This window comes from Bufo bufo, chromosome 2, assembly GCF_905171765.1.
Source record: "Bufo bufo chromosome 2, aBufBuf1.1, whole genome shotgun sequence".
Lineage (NCBI taxonomy): Eukaryota > Metazoa > Chordata > Amphibia > Anura > Bufonidae > Bufo > Bufo bufo.
Genome location: NC_053390.1, coordinates 578,841,181 through 578,856,123, shown reverse-complemented (window position 1 = coordinate 578,856,123; position 14,943 = coordinate 578,841,181). Strand labels below are relative to the sequence as shown.

The 14,943-nt window shown below is 41.7% G+C and overlaps 1 protein-coding gene across 3 annotated transcripts in view; it reads right to left on the bottom strand.

Annotated features, from left to right (window-relative positions):
• The window catches only part of BANK1 (B cell scaffold protein with ankyrin repeats 1), a 713,259-nt gene that overhangs the window by 139,474 nt on the left and 558,842 nt on the right, over positions 1-14,943 (bottom strand). For 2 of the 3 annotated variants that reach the window (XM_040418216.1, XM_040418218.1), the window contains 2 exons: positions 12,940-13,191; positions 7,724-7,969 (listed from right to left, as the gene is read on the bottom strand). In XM_040418216.1, coding sequence (XP_040274150.1) covers positions 7,724-7,969; positions 12,940-13,191 — 498 coding nt within the window. The remainder of the gene's footprint in view (positions 1-7,723; positions 7,970-12,939; positions 13,192-14,943) is intronic. The other variant, XM_040418217.1, reaches the window with a different exon arrangement.

Genomic DNA, 14,943 nt, shown 5'->3' with positions numbered 1-14,943 from the left:
CAACAATGCCACAGATTTGTAGTTTATTTTTCTATTTTTTAAAGAAAAAAAGCTGTGTGGGCTCTTATGTTTTGCGCTACAATCTGTAGTTTTTACTGATACCATTTTGGAGTGTGTGTGACTTTTTGATCAAATTTTATTCAATTGTTTTTAGATAAGAGAAGCAATGAAAAAATGGTAAATGGGTCATTTCGATATTTTTTTTTTCCATAATGCCTTTCACTGTATGGGATAAATATTTTAAAATTTTAACAGTACAGGCATATTTTGACATGGCAATGCTCATGATGTTTATATTTTTTTATTGTTTATGCATTTATTTTTTTATTCTGGGGAAAAGGGGGTGATTAAAATTTTTATATGTTTTAACTTTTTTTTTTTACTTTTTGTAGCCAATTGCTGTTATCAGCAGGTGGCAGGCAAACATAGGAACTGCAGTCTCTTCAGAGAGACTCAGGGTGTTAGAATTAATGACCAGCTTCCCTAATCCTCTTACAGGGCAGCCGGTCTTAACTCGGAACTTAGCCAGTACCCTCTGCAAGCCAGTGTACTTTTCAGAAAGCATTCCATGATTTAAAGGTCTTCTGTCACCCCCAAAACACTTTTTTTTTTGGGTGGCTTGTTAAAATCCTTATTGAACGACTATTCCTTATATAGGGCTCTTACCTTTGTCTGTGGCTTTGTTTCCTTAAAAATCGATCATTTAAAATATGCAAATGACTTCACTACCAGCAAGTAGGGCGTCTACTTGCTGGTAGCCGCCGCAAAAAAACACCCCCTCCTCCTGTTGATTGACAGGGCCAGCGAGTGCTCTTCTCCTCCGGCTGGCCCTGTCAGCATTTCAAATCCCGCGCCTGTCTTCATTTGGCGCAGACGCTCTGAGAGGAGGACGCTCGCCTCCTCAGCACTCCCTCAGTGCGCCTGCGCCGATGACGTCACCGAAAGAGAAGACGTCATCAGTGCAGGCGCACTGAGGGAGTGCTGAGGAGGCAAGCGTCCTCCTCTCAGAGTGCCTGCGCCGAATGAAGACAGGCGCGGGATTTGAAATGCTGACAGGGCCAGCCGGAGGAGGAGAGCGCTCGCTGGCCCTGTCAATCAACAGGAGGAGGGGGCAGTTTTTTGCGGCGGCTACCAGCAAGTAGACGCCCTACTTGCTGGTAGTGAAGTCATTTGCATATTTTAAAAGATCGATTTTTAAGGAAACAAAGCCACAGACAAAGGTAAGAGCCCTATATAGGGAATAGTCGTTTAACCACCTCAGCTCCCCTAGCTTAAACACCCTTAATGACCAGACTACTTTTTACAATTCTGCACTACACTACTTTCACGGTTTATTGCTCGGTCATACAACTTACCTGTAACTGTATTGCCCGCAGAACTGTTGCTTAGCTTTGGGAATGAGGATCTGTGTTTGACCTCATTCCCAGGGCGGCTTTACTGCTGGGTGGCTCCCTGCTCCTAAGTCTGTCTTGAGCGCCGAGCTGATCACTCGGTGCTCAACTGGTTGGTCTGTCGGTCATGTGACGCTGGCCACGTCACATGACCCTCACTCCCCACTATAAATACAGGCAGCCTGCTAGCCACAGGTTGCCTGTTAATTTCTAGGTTCCTGGCTATTTGTTGGACTACTGAATACTCACCTGATTCCATTCCCTGACGATCCTTTGCCTGCTCCTCCTGTACTGCGCATCCGTCCTGGTATTGTGACCTCGGCTCCCACCTGACTACTCTCTTAGGACTCCTCTTGTACTTCTCTGCTCTCCTGGTATTTGACCCCGGCTTCTCCTGACCATTCTTTGCTTAACCCTTTGTACTGCGTAGCTCTCTTGGTTCTGACCCGGTCCGTTCATGTTCCGTATTTTGTCTTGTCTGTCTTCCCAGCACGTATCCTAAGTTAGGGACTGTCATCCAGTTGTCCCCTGTCATCAGGACTCGTGAGGCAAGTAGGCAGGGCCAGGGGTGAGGGTGGAGCGCAGTGGTCACTATCCCTCCCCCTGTGTGTGTGTGGACGTGACCGTTACATTACCACCCAAATGAATTTTACCTCCTTTTCTTCTCACTAATAGAGCTTTCATTTGGTGGTATTTCATTGCTGCTGACATTTTTAATTTTTTTGTTATTAATCGAAATTTACCGAAATTTTTGCAAAAAAATGACATTTTTCACTTTCAGTTGTAAATTAAAAAAAAAAATACATTTCTATATAAATTTTTCTCTAAATTTATTGTTCTACATGTCTTTGATAAAAAAAAAATGCAATAAGTGTATATTTATTGGTTTGGGTAAAAGTTATAGCGTTTACAAACTATGGTACAAAAATGTGAATTTCCGCATTTTGAAGCAGCTCTGACTTTCTGAGCACCTGTCATGTTTCCTGAGGTTCTACAATGCCCAGACAGTAGAAAAACCCCACAAATGACCCCATTTCGGAAAGAAGACACCCTAAGGTATTTGATTATGGGCATAGTGAGTTCATAGAACTTTTTATTTTTTGTCACAAGTTAGTGGAAAATGATGATTTTTTTTTTTCTTACAAAGTCTCATATTCCACTAACGTGTGACAAAAAATAAAAACTTACATGAACTCACTATGCCCATCACAAAATACCTTGGTGTGTCTTCTTTCCAAAATGGGGTCACTTGTGGGGTAGTTATACTGCCCTGGCATTCTAGGGGCCCTAATGCGTGAGAAGTAGTTTGAAATTCAAATGTGTAAAAATTGTCCTGTGAAATCCTAAAGGTGCTCTTTAGAATGTGGGCCCCTTTGCCCACCTAGGCTGCAAAAAAGTGTCACACATGTGGTATCGCCATACTCAGGAGAAGTAGGGCAATGTGTTTTGTGGTGTATTTTTACATATACCCATGCTGGGTGAGAGAAATATCTCTGTAAAAGTCAACTTTTGTCATTTGACAGAGATATTTATCTCACCCAGCATGGGTATATGTAAAAAGACACCCCAAAATGCATTGCCCTACTTCTCCTGAGTACGGCGATACCACATGTGTGACACTTTTTTGCATCCTAGGTGCGCAAAGGGGCCCAAATTCCTTTTAGGAGGGCATTTTTAGACATTTGGATTCCAGACTTCTTCTCACGCTTTAGGGCCCCTAAAATGCCAGGGCAGTATAAATACCCCACATGTGACCCCATTTTGGAAAGAAGACACCCCAAGGTATTCCGTGAGGTGCATGGCGAGTTCATAGAAGGTTTTTTTTTTTTGGCACAAGTTAGCGGAAACGGATTTTTTATTTATTTTTCTCACAAAGTCTCCCTTTCCGCTAACTTGTGACAAAAATTTCAATCTTTCATGGACTCAATATGCTCCTCAGCGAATACCTTGGGGTGTCTTCTTTCCGAAATGGGGTCACTTGTGGGGTATTTATACTGCCCTGGCATTTTAGGGGCCCTAAAGCGTGAGAAGAAGTCTGGAATATAAATGTCTAAAAAATTTTACGCATTTGGATTCTGTGAGGGGTATGGTGAGTTCATGTGAGATTTTATTTTTTGTCACAAGTTAGTGGAATATGAGACTTTGTAAGAAAAAACAAAAAAAAATAATAAAATAATCTATTTCCGCTAACTTGTGACAAAAAAAAAATCTTCTATGAACTCACCATGCCCCTCAAAAGTGATCTTTTTATAGCGCCGCAGTGATTTTACGGTGTTTTTGCAGTGATCAGAAAAAAATAAATTCTGTCACTGCGGTGGGGCGGACTGAAAGCAAGTGTGCGCACAAGATCAGGCCTGATCGGGCGAACACTGCTTTTTTTGTAGAGCCTATAGAACATGTCCTATGTAGAGCGGACAAGGAAAGGCATTTTCTATATAGTTCTGGCAATGTGCGGATCCGCAAAATGCGGAAAGCACATTGCCGATGTCCGTGTTTTGCGGATCCGCGGTGTTCATGTTTTGCGGATCCGTGCATCCGCGGATCCGCAAAACACATACGGACATCTGAATGGAGCCTTACAGGGGGGTGATCAATGACAGGGGGGTGATCAGGGAGTCTATATGGGGTGATCACCCCCCTGTAAGGCTCCATTCAGACGTCCGTATGTGTTTTGCGTATCCGCTGATCCGCGGATCCGCAAAAAACATACTGACGTCTGAATGGAGCCTTACAGGGGGGGTGATCAATGACAGGGGGGTGATCAGAGAGTCTATATGGGGTGATCACCCCCCTGTAAGGCTCCATTCAGACGTCCGTATGTGTTTTGCAGATCCGTGGATCTGTGGGTCCGCGGATCCGCAAAACACATACTGACATCTGAATGGAACCTTACAGGGGGGTGATCAATGACAGGGGGGTGATAAGGAAGTCTAATATGGGGTGATCACCCCCCTGTCATTGATCACCCCCCAGTAAGACTCCATTCAGACGTCCGTATGTGTTTTACGGATCCGTGGTCCGTGGATCCGCAAAACACATACTGACGTCTGAATGGAGTCTTACAGGGGGGTGATCAATGACAGGGGGGTGATCAGGGAGTCTATATGGGGTGATCACCCCCCTGTAAGGCTCCATTCAGACGTCTGTATGTGTTTTGCGGATCCGCGGATCCGTGGGTCCGCGGATACGCAAAACACATACTGACGTCTGAATGGAGCCTTACAGGGGGGTGATCAATGACAGGGGGTGATCAGGGAGTCTAATATGGGGTGATCACCCCCCTGTCATTGATTACCCCCCTGTAAGACTCCATTCAGACGTCCGTATGTGTTTTGGGGATACGCGGATCCGTGGGTCCGCGGATCTGCAAAACACATACTGACGTCTGAATGGAGCCTTACAGGGGGGTGATCAATGACAGGGGGGTGATCAGGGAGTCTACATGGGGTGATCAGGGGTTAATAAGGGGTTAATAAGTGACAGGGGGGGTGTAGTGTAGTGGTGATTGGTGCTACTTACAGAGCTGCCTGTGTCCTCTGGTGGTCGATCAAAACAGCGTCTAATATACCTTTAACGGGTTAAAAAAATCGCATCTACAGCCTGTCAGCGAACGATCGCCGCTGGCAGGCTGCAGATCCACTAGTTTACCTTCGGTTCATGTGAACGCGCGCTCCTGTGTGCACGCGTTCACAGGAAATCTCGCCTCTCGCGAGATGGCGCGCAGGCGCGTCCAGGAGGAATGAATCGACCGCCTCCGGAACACAATCCTGCGTTAGGCGGTCCGGAGGCGGTTAATAAGAATTTTAACAAGCCCAAAAAAAAATAATCTGTTTTGGGGGTGACAGAAGCCCTTTAATACATCTGAAAGACTTCTCCTTGGGATCATTGTACTTCCAGGACCCAAAAGGCAACCCCATGTGGCAGTTTTAAAAATATAAACATTCTAATCACCCCCCATTTTCATTAATAACAAAAAATAAAAGTCATAGGTATGTACATTTCCCAAAATGCCCTTATTACTAAAATATACTGTAAATGTATTTATCCCAAATGCCGCAACAGAAAATGAAATCTAAATATCCAATTTGCATTTTTTTTGTCACTTCGCCTTCTAAAAAAATTGTATCAATAAAAACTACAGACCACCTTGCAAATAATGAACCCTTACACAGCTCTGTAGATTTAAACAGGATGTCGTCTGGACTTTTTTAACGGAACAAAACCGATCCGTTATTTGTGGCCATAGACATGTATTACATGTATTAAATGTAATTTTTATGGAGAGGTGGCCCAGTTAAGCATCTCTCCACATAAATGTTGCTGGGTTTACAATCAGTAGGAGGCCCTGCACCCAGACCCCCACAATGTCACTTGAAGAATATGTCTGATTGAGAGAGCATAAAATGTATTTACAGTATTGGAAACTTGATCAACCTTATCTTCATTTTTATTTATATTTAACAGAAAATTGCCTGGAACAGTTTCCACATCTGATTTTATACATTTTGACAACCCCAAATTATCAATTCAAACTATAATTACCAGGGCTATATTCAGAAAATGAAAACCAGATAAGCAAAAATAATGTTCTAAATAGCTTTAGAAAAAATTATACAAACACTGCTATTAACTTATCTTTAGCTTAGATAATCAGTAGATGCCTTAGACCCCTATATCTGTAGAATGCACTTAAAAACGGCTTGATCTCAGGGGGTACTGTGGGTCTGATTTCCAATTGTCAAACATTAGTGGTCTATCTTTAAAACCAGGATAATATCTAGAAATGCCCTTGTAATGGCTATGAGATTAAAAAAAGCTACAGACAGGACTCTATTTCCCTTTGGCTTATAGTTGGCTTATACTTGAATTATATCCAAGTTATGCAAAATGTTCTTCAAATACTCTAAAATGTTCTTCAAATATATAAATGGTAAAAGCTTAAACCTGAAAGTGCTGACACTTTAAAGAGTGATGAGAGAGCAGTTGTATAGGATGACGAGGAAAAAGCTAATTTATTAAATATTTTTTTTCTACTTTATTCACTGAGGAAAATGCAGTGCAAGATGAAATCAAGAGTGTCAAAGTAAACTCCCCAATAAATGTGGCCTGACACAGGAAGAAGTACAGCAGAGTCTTAAAAAGATGAAATAGTTGGCTTATACTTGAATTATATCCAAGTTATGCAAAATGTTCTTCAAATACTCTAAAATGTTCTTCAAATATATAAATGGTAAAAGCTTAAACCTGAAAGTGCTGACACTTTAAAGAGTGATGAGAGAGCAGTTGTATAGGATGACGAGGAAAAAGCTAATTTATTAAATATTTTTTTTCTACTTTATTCACTGAGGAAAATGCAGTGCAAGATGAAATCAAGAGTGTCAAAGTAAACTCCCCAATAAATGTGGCCTGACACAGGAAGAAGTACAGCAGAGTCTTAAAAAGATGAAAATAGACAAATCACCAGGTCCAGATGGCATACTCCCTCACATAGTAAGATAATTAAGTAATGTTATAGACAGACTCTTATTTCTGATATTTAAGGACTCTATAATGACAGGATCAGTTCCACAGGATTAGCCTTTAGCTGTAGCAACCAGTGTCAGGCAGCTGCTGCCAAGGCCAATAAAATTATGGGGTATATCAAAAGGGTCATAGATGCATGTGACAAGAACATAGTTCTGACACTTTACAAATCATTAGTCAGACTCCCTATATAGCACTAAGTACCATTCTGGGCTCTGATGCACAAGAAAGACATACTGCAATAGAGCAAGAGAGGGTTTAGAAGAGGGCAACTAAAGTAATAAGTTGAATAGGTGGACTACAGTATCCAGAAAGACTATCAAAATTAGGGTTATTAATTCTAGAAAAAAAGATAACTGAGGGGAGATCTAATAACTGTGTATACATATATCAGGGGTCAGTACAGAGATCTCTCCCATCATCTATTTATCCCCAGGACTGTGACTGTGACGAGAGGACATCCTCTGTATCTAGAGGAAAGAATGATTGTACACAAACATAGAAGAGGATTATTTATGGTAAGAGCAGTGAGTTCAAGAAGAGCAGTCCTGAGAAACCCTTTAAGGATCTGTATAAAGTTTGGAAAACCTCATTCAAATTTAGTTGCAATGGCCATGAGATGAGAAGTGCTAGAGTTAGGACTTTATTCTTTTGTCTTTATAGTATTTTCAATTAGACTTTCGAGCTACATAAATCTTTGAATTTTCTGAATGTTGCTATTGAACCAAAATATTTTAACAAGCAATGCATTTCCTCTAGATAGTTTGATAAATAAGCTATGCATTTATAAGATACTATGTCACTGTTACCTTGAGCAATGTATGATGCACCACTTTCTGTTGTAATATTTGATGCAGCCTCTGGAGAGGCTGACTTATGAGAAATAAAAGGTGGTTGCCCCCTTTGTTTATTCTTCACAATGGGTTCAAATACAATGTATGCATCGTCCTCAATGGAAGCAACTATCAATGATTCTTCATCGTCTTTATGATAATTTACAGAGAACTCATCCAGTTCACCATGTGACATTATTTCATTGTCGTCTTTTCTTTCCTCTGTAAAAGTATAAGTGGTTACATTTTCATACAAATGCACATTCTAAATGTTTGTAGTCCATTTAGTTTAATAGATTATGCAATCATTCTTATTAACAGAAAATCAACTATTTTTGGAGCATAGATATTTTTCTGCTGAGAGTGATAGTAATTAAATTAATGTTTTTTTTACAAGTGAATATTAGACTGTTGAAGAAGTATTCAATGTAGGTGAAATGCACTTGCGATGGCTGTGAGCTTAGAATGGCTATGCAGTACTGTAAGTAACAGGCCAACTGCTCATGCACATAATATTATGACACCCGTAGATTTGAATAAACATTGCACACAGAGAAGTCTACTGCATCCACATAGTAGCTGATTCTGTACGGCACTGATCAAAAGCTGTCTGATATGTTTTCAGATCGCAGCTGCTCCTCTGTATCAGGCAGGCACTGTGACACTTACCCTTTGATTGTCCAGATCAGCAGGTCTCCCGCAAGTTTCTTATGTCTGGCAGGCTGCTGCTTGTGCTTGCCAGCTAGGTCTCTTCCTTCTGACTATAGGGCATGCGCTCCCTCCAGCTCCTAAAGGGCCAGTGCAAGTGTGTCCTAATTTTACCATCCAATGGCAATCCTGGGGTACTTTAGACACCCTTAGTTGGAGAGTGACTAAGCAATAGGTTTTCTAGCTTGCTCTTTTTTAGAACGTTGTGCTGTATCTGTCTGCCCCTATACCTACTTCTGCCTGATATGCAGATTCTTCGCATTGACCCTACCTGTCTTCCCTAACCTCAGACTGTCAATTGTGTTGCTCATACACTGCCTGGACTGACCTCAGCCTATTCCTGACTATAGTTTTGCCTGACAACTCGGTGGTTTACACATGTGTCTCTGACCCCCGTGGGTCAGCTATCAACCACACAGAGACTACTCCAGGAGAAAGTAGCCTGGTGACTCCCTTGCATGGAAGTCTAGATCCCTGTATAGGTTAATACCATGGGGCTGGAAGGATACACCCTTAGGTTTATCCCAAAGCCAAATGTGTTGATTGAGGCACTGGTTCCACACTCACTGCTGTAGCAGTTTGCTAAGATTATGGAACTCACTGGACCACTAAAGCTGGGTCTGCCTGAAGTGTGCAAGGAGCAGATCACTAAACTACTGTAGGACCGACTTCTACGCTACTTATATAATATTTCTGACTACCTGGATGCTTTGACCGTTAGCACTCCAGTACTACTGCGGCTAATACATCACCACCTCCAACAGTTGCAGACTATGGCAGCCCCGGTGTATATCTGCCACATCCTCCTCACTTTGAAGAGAAACTCAAGTTATGCCAAAGGTTTTTCAACCAGTTTACTATGCACTTCAAGCTGCAGGTTCGTCAGTTCCCCACCAACCGGTCCAAAGTAGCCTTCCTGGTCTTTTTCCTGTCATGTGGCAGGACCACTCCACTCTGGGAAAGAAATGATGCTCTGACCAGCAACCTACAGGAGTATCTACCTTTTACAAGGTCTTTGAGGAACCAGGCCATATCACGTCAGCCACCTCTTCCCTTCTGCATCTTTCCCAGGGCAATCTCATGGTCAGCCAATATGCTTTTCAGTTATATGTTTTGGCTTCTAAACTATCCTGCAACAATGAGGCCTTGGTGGCAGCTTTCTGTCGAGGACTCTAGGGTCACATAAAGGATTTGGAAGTTCATGATGTACCATCAACATTGGATGATCTGATGACACTGGGCACTTGCACTGATCTGCACTTCAGGGAACATCTCAAGGAGGTCACAAGTGAAAGGACAGTACCTAGGTTGGAATCAGTTTTTTACTTGCTTCCTACTCCTGCACCTCTAGCCCCAAAGTCTATGTAGTTTGATAAAATCCTATTAACAGAGAAGATGTGCCAGCATAGACACAGAGAGGATTTATGTACCTCTCAAGATGGGAAACGTCTAGGGTTGATTGGAGAGACAACCCTGGGTGAAGACAAGCTCTCTCAGAAATTAACTCTTTCTGTGTCCTTATCTTGTAGTGTTACCCAGTTTATGTTGCAGATCTTCCTGAACACTGGCTCAGCAGGTAACTTCCAGCATCAGGCCTTGGTAACCCAGTCCAGCATGCTCAGTCCTTGGTGGTGACATCTGTCAATGAGATGGCACTCCTGGAAATTATATAGTATGTTGCCATGACGATTGAGCTTCAAATGGGAATACTTCACACAGAGAGGATTTCATGTTATGTCCTACTTGTGTCTACTAGTTCCCTTCTGCTGGGATTTCCATGGCTCTGTTTACATAGTCCTGTCTTCGACTTGAACTTTGGGATTCCGCATTGAGGTTTAGCCTGTCACACTCGACTGGCTACAGAACTGCCTTCTCATGCTCCTTAATTTCCCCAAAATATTCTGTGGCTACTGCCTGCCTTTGCCAGTTACATTGACGCCTTTGATAATAAGGAGGTGGAGACATTGCCACAATATCATACATATGACTATCTATTCGACCTGGTGCCAAAAGCCATTCCACCACATGCTGGTATTTATCCCCTGTTCTTGCCCCAGATGCGGGCTATTTGTGATCACATATAGGAGAATCTTGACAGTTGCTTCATCTGGAAGTCCTCTTCACCAGCAGGTGTTGGATTATTTTTTGTCACAAAGAAGGGTCGATCAATCTGACTATATTTATTATTATGGACTAAATAAAATTATTATAAAAAACAAATACCCTCTGCCATCTATTCCAGAGCTCTTTGATAGGCTCAGTGGAGCCAAAATATTTTCAAGGTTGCATCTTCACGAAGCCTACAACCTAATCCGGATGCAAGAGGGTGATGAGTGCATGACTGCTTTCAATACTCATGATGGGCACCCTGAATACCTCATAATGGCCCTGTAGCTTTTAAGGAATTTGTGAACAGTCTTCCATGATCGCCTCTATACCTGCATGAAAATCCAGAGGTGTAGCTAGTGCTGTTTAAACAGAAATGCGCACCATAGGGTAAAACTGTATAAAACAGGTAAGTGTTGATTCCAAATTAATGCTCACCTTGGGAAGTTGTGCTAACTGTAGGCACAACTCTAGATAAAGCCCATCAAGATGTATACTAGAATCCCAGTTGGCGTTTGGTCTTCAGCCACGGATGGAGGTCTTCCTATAGGAGATGCCTGAAGTCTCCAAGAAGATGCAAAATTTTCCAAAATAACAGATTCTCCCAGGGCGCAAGAAACCAACCATGGTCCAGATCGTTGAAGGTTGAGGTCTTTTATTGCAGATATACAACGCGTTTCGGAGAATCTCTCCCCTCCATCAGGTAAAACACTGAACTGCATTTTCCTGGGAGAATCTGGTATTTTGGAAAATCTATACCTGAATGGCAGTCTATTTAGACAACATACTGGTCTTTTCAACTGATCTGATCTCATACCAGAAACATGTATTGATTTTATGATTTTATACTAAGTTTGAAAAGTGTGTCTTTGAAAAAACGTCTCTGTCCTTCCTGGCATACATATCATATCTGACTGAAGCTTAGAGATGGATCCAGAGCAGTTGTCTGCTGTTTTGGGTTGGTATGTGTGATTCTTGGGCTTTGCCATCTACTTCAGGCAGTTTATTCCACTTTTATTCACTCTAACTGCACCTATTTCTGCTCTTATACGCAAAGGGGTGAATGCCAAGGAATGGTCTCCAAATCAGCTTTTCAGTCAGGGGTTTTCCAGTAATAATAATTTTTCATCAAGTGTCCACAGCATGTCCCCAGAAACAGAAGATTCATACTTAGTTGCTCCGTGCCCCTCTCGTCCTCTGCACTGCCCCTGTAGTCTCTATCTTTTGGTCCCCATGCTGTTTACATCCAGCTGGCCATGGACATGGTCACTTGCACCACTCAAGCCAATGACTGGCTTCAGAGGGGAGGTAGCCACAAGGAACACAACACCACTGAAGCCATTTCGCTTTCCAGCTAGGCTTCTTCCTTCTGCCCATAACGGGTGTGTGCAAGCTCCTCCCAGCTATTAAAGGGCCAATGAGTGTGTCCTAATTTTCACCAGCCAAGGGCTGGCAACCCTGGGCTGCTTTAGGTACCTTCCCCACTGGGAGATTGCCAGAGCAATAGGTTTTCTAGCTGGCTAATTCCTGCAAAGGTGTGCTGAATCTGTTTGCCTGCCATTTATCAATCTCTGCTGATATCCGGATTCTGACCTTTTACATCCTGTCCTGACCTTTCACTGTCTATTGTGTTGTACTTACTATGCCTGCCCTGACTTTAGCCTGTCCCTAACTATGGTTCTGCCTCAAAATACACCGCACCATTGTCTCTGACCTCTGTGAGTTAGCTTTTATCTAGAGATGAGAGCATCGATTCTACCCTCATCCTCTGTCTCTTCCATGTAGTGTGTTATCCCTTGTGGGAAAGTTCCTGAGGACAGGGTCCTCTCTCATTGTACCATTCTGTCAGTTGGTTTATGTTTATTGTACTTGTTTTTGTATTATATTATGTACTGTATGTAAACTCCTTTTCATATGTACAGCAACCTGGAGTTGATGGCACTTTATAATAAATAATGTTGTCCTGTTACATTAGCCAAGTATATATGTCAAATCCACAAAACATTCCAAATAATTAGAACTGGTCTAGAACTGGTGAGATTATATAACTCTGTTGTGATGAAGAACTCAATAAAAGAGTTCAAGAGGGGCCTGCATGTAAAGGTCATCAATTTGTAAAATCCTGGAAACCCCTTTAAGGATCAGTATAAAGCTTGGAAAACCTAATTTAAAAGTAATGAGATTAAAAGGGCTAGAGTTTGGATTTTATGTTTTTGTCTTTATAGCCTTTTCAATTAGACTTTTGAGCTACATAAATCTTTTATTTATTTTATAGTTTTCTAAATGTTTCTACTGTACCAAGGACTTCAATGATATTTTAATATCTTGATAGATTGACAAACAAGATATGCATTTATAAGAAACCATGTCGGTATTACCTTGAGAAATGTAGGATGCACCACTTTCTGTTGTAGAATTTGAAGCAGCCTCAGGAGATGTTGACTTATGAGAAATAAAAGGTGGTTGCCCCCTTTGTTTATGCTTCACAGTGGGTTCAAATACAATGTATGCATCATCCTCAATGAAAGCAACTACCAGTGACTCTTCATTGTCTTTATGATCATTTACTTCGTCTGAGTATTCATCCAATTCACCATGTGAGACCAATTCATTGTCATCTATTCTTTCTTCTGCCAAAGGAAAATTGGTCAAATTTTTATACAAATGCACATTATACATGTTCACAGTACATTAAGTTTATCAGATTATCCAATCATTCTTATTGACATAAAATAATACATTTTTGGAACACATCAAATTTCTTCAGCTACTCGTATGATGTCCTACTGCTCCTCACACTTTTTAAAATTCAACATGTGGAAAACGAAAGTTATCTATTCTTCATCTAACTCAGCCCATCTACCAGACCTACCAATCACAGTTAATAGATCCACACTTTGCCCAGCCTCGTAAATCTGCTGCCTTGGGATAATATTTGATTATTCCCTGTTCTTCAAACCACACACACACAAGATCTTACAACCTCCTCCAGCTCCACCTCAAAAACATTCCTTGTATCTGCATTCTCCTCATCCCTGAGATGTCATCTCCCACCTTGCCTACACTGGCTGCTTATAGCCCGGCAAATTCAGTTAAAAATACTAACAATGATATAAAGTCACCATCTACAATTTTTCCCTCCATAATGTACATTTCTGCCATAATTTCCTGATAAATCCCCATACAAAAGTCTTTGATCTTCTCTTGTCTACTCCATACACAATTGTCTCCAAGATTTTGCTGTGAACCCCCAAGAAAACCTACATTACAACTAAAGATGGGTGAATCAATTCATTAGAATCAAAATTCGACCCAAATTTTTTTTAAATATTTTTTTCATATTCATCTGGGTAGAATAGAGAGTGAGAAAGAGAGAGAGAAACATCACCCTGGAATGGCATTTTAAAATAAATAATTCTAATAATAATTTCTGCAGACATTTTAATATAATTATTGTGACTACTATACTGTTGAAGTAGTAATCATAGTCAGTAGACAGGTCAACTGCTCATGCACATATTATTATGACACTCCAATGGACAGCATCTTATTATTATGACACCTAAGCATGTATGGCCCAACAGCAAGAATTCTGGCTCTCAAAGACCTGTTACTGTGCTCTTAAAAAGTCCACCTCTACTCCACTCATTAAGCTAACTTAGTAGCACCTGTCTGAGCTCTTTAAAGACACCTGTCCACCCCACAGTCAGTCAGACGCCAACTACTACCATCGGCAAGACCAAAAAGCTGTCAAGAGACAAAATTGTGGACCTCCACAAGGCTGGAAAGGTCTATGGGGCAATTGCCAAGCAGCTTGGTGAAAATAGATCAACTGTTGGAGCAATTGTTAGAAAATTGAAGAGTCTAAAGACGACTGTCAGTCTCCCTCGGACTGGGGCTCCATGCAAGATCTCACCTCGTGGGGTATCACTGGTGATAAGAAAGGTGAGGAATCAGCCCAGAACTACAAGGGAGGAGCTGGTCAATGACATGAAGAGAGCTGGGACCACAGTTTCAAAGGTCACTGTCGGTAGAACACTACACCATCATGGTTTCAAATCATGCATTGCACGGAAGGTTCCCCTGGTCAAGTCATCACATGTCCAGGCCCATCTGAAGTTTGCCAATGACCATCTGGATGATCCAGAGGAGGCATGGGAGAAAGTCATGTCATATGAGACCAAAGTAGAACTTTTTGGTCTAAACTTCACTCGTCGTGTTTGGAGGGAAAAAAAGCATGAGTTGCATCCCAAGAACACATCCCTACTGTGAAGCATGGGGTGGTAACATCATGCTTTGGGGGTGCTTTTCTGAAAAGGGGACAGGACGACTGCATAGTATTAAGGAGAGGATGAATGGGACCATTTATTGTGAGATTTTGA